A 6,674-nucleotide genomic window follows, 5' to 3' on the forward strand; every position below is an offset into this window, starting at 1 on the left:
GTATGTTGTGTAAATTTATTTGTGCTCGGTATGTTGTGTAAATTTATTTGTGCTCTGTATATTGTATAAATTTCTTTGTGCTCGGTATGTTGTGTAAGTTTTTTGTGTGTTCTGTATGTTGTATTAGTTTCTTTGTGTACATTCTGTAAGCTTCTTTTGTGCTCTGCATGTTGTGTAAGTTTCTTTGTGCTCTGTATATTGTATAAATTTCTTTGTGCTCGGTATGTTGTGTAAGTTTCATTGTGCTCTGTATGTTGTCTAAGTTTTTTTTGTGTTCTGTATGTTGTATTAGTTTCTTTGTGTACATTCTGTAAGCTTCTTTTGTGCTTTGTTTGTTGTGTAAGTTTCTTTGTGTATATTCTGTAAGCTTCTTTGTGCTCTGTATGTTGTGTAAATTTCTAAAGGATTTTTTCAACAATAACGTTGTGAATATTTTTTACACATTGTAATCTCACATCACACAAACCCTAGTCTAGGTGCTATACAACGTAGAAATTGTCAACAGTCGGAGTGTTTAAAATTTTTGCCACATATCAGTCATATTGTGATGTCATATCACACAAAAGTCTAGGTTTTATACAACATAAAATTTCTCAACAATCAGACTGTTATATTTCTTGCCACATCAATCTCATTGTGGTGTCATACGACACAACACCTAGTCTATGTGTTATATAACTTAGAAATTGTTAACAGTATGACTGTTAATAATTCTTAACGTATCAGTCTTTTCAACAAGTTATTTTTTACAGGTAAACATCTCATTAAACTGTTCTTGTTCAACATTAATTTGTAATATTATATCTATATATATAACTCATAGCACGACGGGAAGATTTATTTGTGATACTGCGGTAAAAAGGAGGGATGCAATAGGCGTTGGGTGTCCGCATTGACGTCAAGTTTGCTTCGTTTTCTTATTGGTTAGCCTAAATCTTATATAAAATGTTATGGATGGTTTCTATATTTTTAGCAACAGACGTGGGTTGCTTGAAAAGCCAAAAGAGTGACTTTAGTATTATTTTATTTTTCGCGTATTTAATTTATCGTCCATCATCAGACTGTTTCTGACTAAAAACTTCTACCTTTTCGTCTTTAATAAGATTTTGTATTCTTTATCTCTTCGTTCAACGACCGATTAAGTTTTATTTTTTAGTGTTTTTAATCTTTTGATAACCGACACTGGTCCCCTATAGTAATTCATCGAAAATGAATCATTAGGTTATCCTTTTAAATTCATCACAGATCGATTGTTTGAAATAATCACGAGATACGTATGTCTGATATCTTGGCAATGTGAGATTTGACCATTTTAAATATTTTCTGTGTAACAAGTTGGAGCTTTATATATCCACGCAACCTGAGTAAAACTATGAAAATAATGGAGGAATGTGAAACTTATCGTAAGACATGTGAACAGACTCGAGGCCTCATAACAAGCATTGGTTGTAGCAATACGGACTTTTCTATTTCCCTAAGGGTAATTTAATGTCTGGTATTAGTAATAAAACATATGAGCGTGCTTTAAATACAGAGAGCCGTGTACCATGTATTGTAAACTGACGCTATCATAACGTACAGTATAATTATAAGACAGAATAAATCGTTTACAATATGCAGCGATCAATAAACCTTGGCAACTTGCCAAGACGCTGTCTGGTAGTGCGTAGTGTTGTTGAAGGGATGTATTATGTCAGAAGGGAGGGGTGGGGAGTGAAATGGTTGCTAAGTCCCTTCAGATACCCTGTTATACAATACCCACTACGTCAAAACTGCATCACTTTTAGTAAATGGAAGAAGTCCTAGTTTGGACCAATGAAAAATGAGGATCCGCCCGATCACGTGCAGAGCGCGTGGACACCAAGTAAACAGGCCAATGACAAGAACATTACGCAGTTTAGTCTTGTGCTATAAAACCGGTGTTAAGCAGAAGTTTCCAGAATATTTTCTGGCTGCCGCTTAGAACGAAAGCAAACAAAGCTTTAATAGCAGTGCTTTGAAATTTGGTAATAAAGGTATTGCAGAAGCGCGTACTTTTCATAAACGCTCCATTAACTCATAATCATCAAATTAAACGTCGCTTATTGTTTCAATAACATACTTATAACTTGAAATTTCAACGTACACTGATCAGGTAATTGCGTTTTACTTAAGTTTCGGTTTCTCGGGACAAAATATACAGAATTACAACTTTGTACAATAAAAATTAGTGTTCGTTATCATTACAGTTGATCAAAATTCACCAAAGTAAAACTAGTCGCTCAGAAAATTTCTTATTTTCATTATAACATAACGTTTTCTCAGAAGCTTAACTTTTTCAAAATGGAGTGGTATCCGACTCAGCCGATCAATATTGAAATTCAAAATGAACATCATCTCGACCATTTATGTTCTACTGAAGAAGATGCTGTGTTGAGCTTGAAATTGGAAGAATTCTGGGATGCCGAAAAGCACCGAGTCCAGCTTGTCGAAAGTCAAGTTTTATCTAGCAGTTTGGAGAATCAGTTTCTGTACGAAGATAGCGTTAGCAAGCCTATTTCAGATACATTGGATTTCGCTCAGAAGGTAGGGATGAATTTTAGGGTTGGTTAGGCCTAAAATAATACCAAGACACTAAACTCACTTACTAACGAAAGGTACGAGTAGGCCTGTGTCTTGATACTCTAATATTTTTTTTCTGCATGAGAAAATCTAAGATTTTTGTATTTAACGCGCCTTCAACAACATACCGCAATGTTATGTTTACGAATCTTTTTTACGCTTTCGTGGTATAAATTCTTTTTTTTCAAACATATGTGACATTTGATTACCTTCAACAAAGTTCTGGGTTTCCTATCTGATATATTAGAACGATATTCTACGTACTGACTATGTTCATGTTACTGCCTCCCCCTCCCTCCCTCAGTGGCTCGGTGGTAAGTCCGGAGCTTATAACACTAAACATCGAGCTTAGATACTTGTAATGAGCACAGCATAGATAGCCCATTATGTAGCTTTGTGCTTAACAACAAACATACAATGTTAGTGGTAGGAGTTACGCTTAATATATTTTTTCTGCCAAGCAACCGAGCTTTCCAGGAAAAACAAACGTGCATTTTTACTGGAAATATTCCATAAATCTGATTAACTGGTCGAAATATCCCCTTTTTTAAGTTCTAAATGAACCCAGTTCTATTGTAGTAGTTTTCTGCCGTAAGTTAGTTTATTGAATTTTTCACAGTTTAAAATTTTGATACGAAGTTAGATTTTTGTCCCGCTTTTCATGCCTTAATTATTGAAATATAATATGCTTCGCATCAGTGGTTCTCAAACTATGTGATGTGTCCAGGTGGTCTGTGAAAAAAATCAGGGCAAAAATTATTTACTGCAAAAAATAACGCGATCATACTAAAAATGTTACAGTCGTATATCCGACCACAGGAGGAGGGGGGGGGGGTTGGAAAACACGTATGACATACATATCTTTATTTAATTTTTGTCAGGTTAAACACTTGAATATGAAATATCTTAAAATACATATTTGAAAGTACTGGGAGAGGAGGGGGAGATCTATAAAGTTCGAGTACCACTACTTCACATAATAGTTAGTAGCTACGTAGACGTGAATATAAACACATCATGTTTGCAACAAGTCCCCAGCTACTGGTGGGTTAATATTCAGCTTGTGTAATAACGATGTACTGACCACAAGTATTCTTTGATTGGTTTTTGTTACCAGGTCCCCACTCATATTTCTGACGTAGAGACCGGTCTTACACTACGTGGTGAAGATATTCACGATATACCAACAGTTTACACCATCAGCGGCCTGCGAAATTATGAATTTCCTGTCGTTGGTAAGAAGTTATGAACATTTTTTGGTTCTTGTATAAGATAATATTATATATATATAAGTAGTTTACAAGCTATTGATTACATTAATTACCACAGATATTATCCGTTATGACAATAAGTTGACAACCAAGACCGATAACGGTATTGCGATATATATATATATATATATATATGTGTGTAAACTTTTTTCTTCTTTTTTCCCGAATTTCTTTACAGGTACCTACGTAGACAGACGGATTGTACCAGGTTTTAAGTACAGAGTTCGAATCATTCAAACAGACCTTTATCAGTTCGGTGGCAAGGCTTTGAACTTAAGGTCAATCGGAATGGGCTATGGAAAACGGCTGACCTTTGAAAGCGAGAGCCTAAACTACAATGAAAATTATTTTTGGTCTGACAGTGATTCAAATGGCTATGGTTTTGCCATTGTTGCTATTGAAGAAGGTGATGAGTTCATCATCAAAGATTATAAGGATGCCATCTGCGGAGAACTAACGGTAAGAAAATGTTCTAACTCTCAGACTGAGAAAGACATGCGGGTGGCCAAAGACGGAGTCGTTGAAAAAACCATTGAAGTTAGGCTATGGGCTGAAATCAGAAATGCACAGAATGAGCTGGATATTCGGCTATCAACGAGCCAGGATGATGGGTTTATAGGAAAAGTTTCCCTCGTGAGATCAAAGCAAACACCAGTAGCTGAGGTCCGCAGGGTAGACTTCGATGACTGCAGTCTGAAAGGCTACCATCTTGAGGCTCGTGCCAAGATGAAGAACGTGAACGGAGGTTGATGGAGTTTGCCAATATACTGACACTGGCTTGACCAAAGGAGGACAGATTCTCGTCTTCCCATGTCTACAGTAAGCTGAAGTTGTTGTATTTCTTTGAATAGGTACACACGTACTCCACGGTAATCCTTGCAAAAGTCGGTTAACTAAAGTATTGTATGTACATTTGTATAGTGAGTCTTATCGTACTTAGAAATTATCTGTAGAAAGAACTTTCAATCAGATCAAGATGTTAAAAAAATATATAGCAACAGTATTTTGAATGTTCGAAACAAAATAGAAGTCCAGGTGAGAAGATAAACTCTACAAAAGCTGTAATAACGTTAGAAACATTTTAAAAGTAAGTCAGAGAGAGAACATATTTCTTGAAACAAGAATATCTATTTAAACGCGTTGTCAATAAACATTTTAATGTATTTATGGTTGCTTAGTCTTTGTATCTCTTGTTTAAATAAAGACCGTTTGAACTTCTGTTTCAACTAGTGTTAGAGCGTTAATTAAGATCAACAAACTATATCAAATTTCTTTTCTCCAAATGGGCCTGAATTTTGTAACTTTGGTTGAAAAAATAAAATATAAGAATACTGTGTCGTCTCTTTAAAGTTGGAGGTATTGCTCTTTGAAATGAACTAAATGTATGTGTCTGATGGTAATCGTTGTCTGTAAATTGTAAGTATGTGTAGTATGGTGAATAAACAATATTGAATCACGTTTTCATAGTTGTTGAGATTTTTTTTTCATCTTTAGTTTCGTATTTTGGAGAGCCATTTATTTCGGAAATGCCATACAATAAACACAATATTGTATACTGAAGGAAAAGTATTGTTGTGGTACAAGTAGTTACCTATAACCTTTTTTTTTTCAGAAAAACATTTATCGAAAATGCACAAATTACATTGTGTTAGTGTGTTTTAAAAGTAAAAAAAAAAAAGAATTGAGGAAAAACAAGACGATTGTACGTGTCACAAATACATCATTTATTCACGACCATGGTTTTGCCACTAAAAACCACATTATAATTGTACTTACAAGTCCAAATGATGGCAACTGTGTTACCGAAACTAGTCGGTTAAAAAGATTTAATAAAGATTCATTGCGCCAAAAATACATTGTTTTTGACACGCACATTTATATAATATATATATGTGTATATACATTTTCAATTCGTTCTCTTGATAAATTAATTGCGACACTTAGAAAACTTGATGCTCCATAGCAGGAAAGTTTGAAGTTTCTGGAACGTTATTGTTGTTTTTTAGCACTAAACATACACAGTGGGCTATTTTGCGCTCTGTTCACAGAGGGGAATCGAACCATGGATTTTAAACTTAAACAGGTGACATCTGGAGAAATACAAGCTGAAAATTCAAATTTTCTGTTACATTATGAGAAATCCGTTTGATCTAAAGATTAAGAAGATTTTAAACAATTGTCTTATTCATGTAATGTTCTCACATGCCATAAATATTTCAATACTTATTGTAAATGTTATCTAAAAAAATAAACATTTATAGGACAGCTTTAGTCATAGAAAAAGAATTACCTACCATACCCTCGTTCACGTGCCGAGATACCCTCGACAACAGTACATAGTATAAACATAGAAGGTTCGTAAATCACGATATTTGATCGTTTTATTTTTATTATAATATAGTGAAGGTTTGGATCGTTTGACTTAAGACGATGTTGATATAACTACATCTGTCCATTAAAAAAGGCTAAGTATCTTTGTAGATAATACTTAAAATAATTAGTAGTGTAGGCCAAACAATTTTCTTCATCCGATATTGCTCCCTGGTAAGTCAGCGATAGGTTTTCGGACTTATAACGCTAAAATCCGGGTTTCGATTCGCCATGGTGGACAGATTGCAGATAGCCCCATTGTGTAGCTTTGCACTAAAAAAAAAAAACTCGCCCAAAATTAACTCTTAGGATTCGCCATGTAGTTATATAAAAGTATATAGTTGTTGTATTCGCGGATGAAACCGGTTTCTCGACAAGTGTTAGATAGACGAATCCACAATAAGAGCAAAGTTCGTCCAGGAATTTGTGAAG

The 6,674-nt window shown here is 34.7% G+C and overlaps 1 protein-coding gene across 1 annotated transcript; it reads left to right on the forward strand.

The window, feature by feature from the left end:
- The first annotated feature begins 1,919 nt into the window (after positions 1-1,919).
- LOC106470010 lies at positions 1,920-5,334 on the forward strand. Its single transcript, XM_013930530.2, has 3 exons — positions 1,920-2,565; positions 3,719-3,836; positions 4,051-5,334. Exons 1-3 carry the CDS (start codon positions 2,323-2,325, stop codon positions 4,620-4,622), a joined length of 933 nt encoding a protein of 310 aa, XP_013785984.1. The 5' UTR covers positions 1,920-2,322; the 3' UTR covers positions 4,623-5,334.
- The last annotated feature ends 1,340 nt before the right edge of the window (positions 5,335-6,674 follow it).

The sequence above is a fragment of the Limulus polyphemus genome, unplaced genomic scaffold (assembly GCF_000517525.1).
Source record: "Limulus polyphemus unplaced genomic scaffold, Limulus_polyphemus-2.1.2 Scaffold3770, whole genome shotgun sequence".
Taxonomy (NCBI): domain Eukaryota; kingdom Metazoa; phylum Arthropoda; class Merostomata; order Xiphosura; family Limulidae; genus Limulus; species Limulus polyphemus.

Coding starts and splice junctions, on each gene's coding strand:
- LOC106470010 (XM_013930530.2), top strand. CDS start 2,323: ATGGAGTGGTATCCGACTCAGCCGATCAATATTGAAATTCAAAATGAA. Junction 2,566..3,718: donor CATTGGATTTCGCTCAGAAG/GTAGGGATGAAT, acceptor TTTTGTTACCAG/GTCCCCACTCATATTTCTGA. Junction 3,837..4,050: donor TTATGAATTTCCTGTCGTTG/GTAAGAAGTTAT, acceptor ATTTCTTTACAG/GTACCTACGTAGACAGACGG.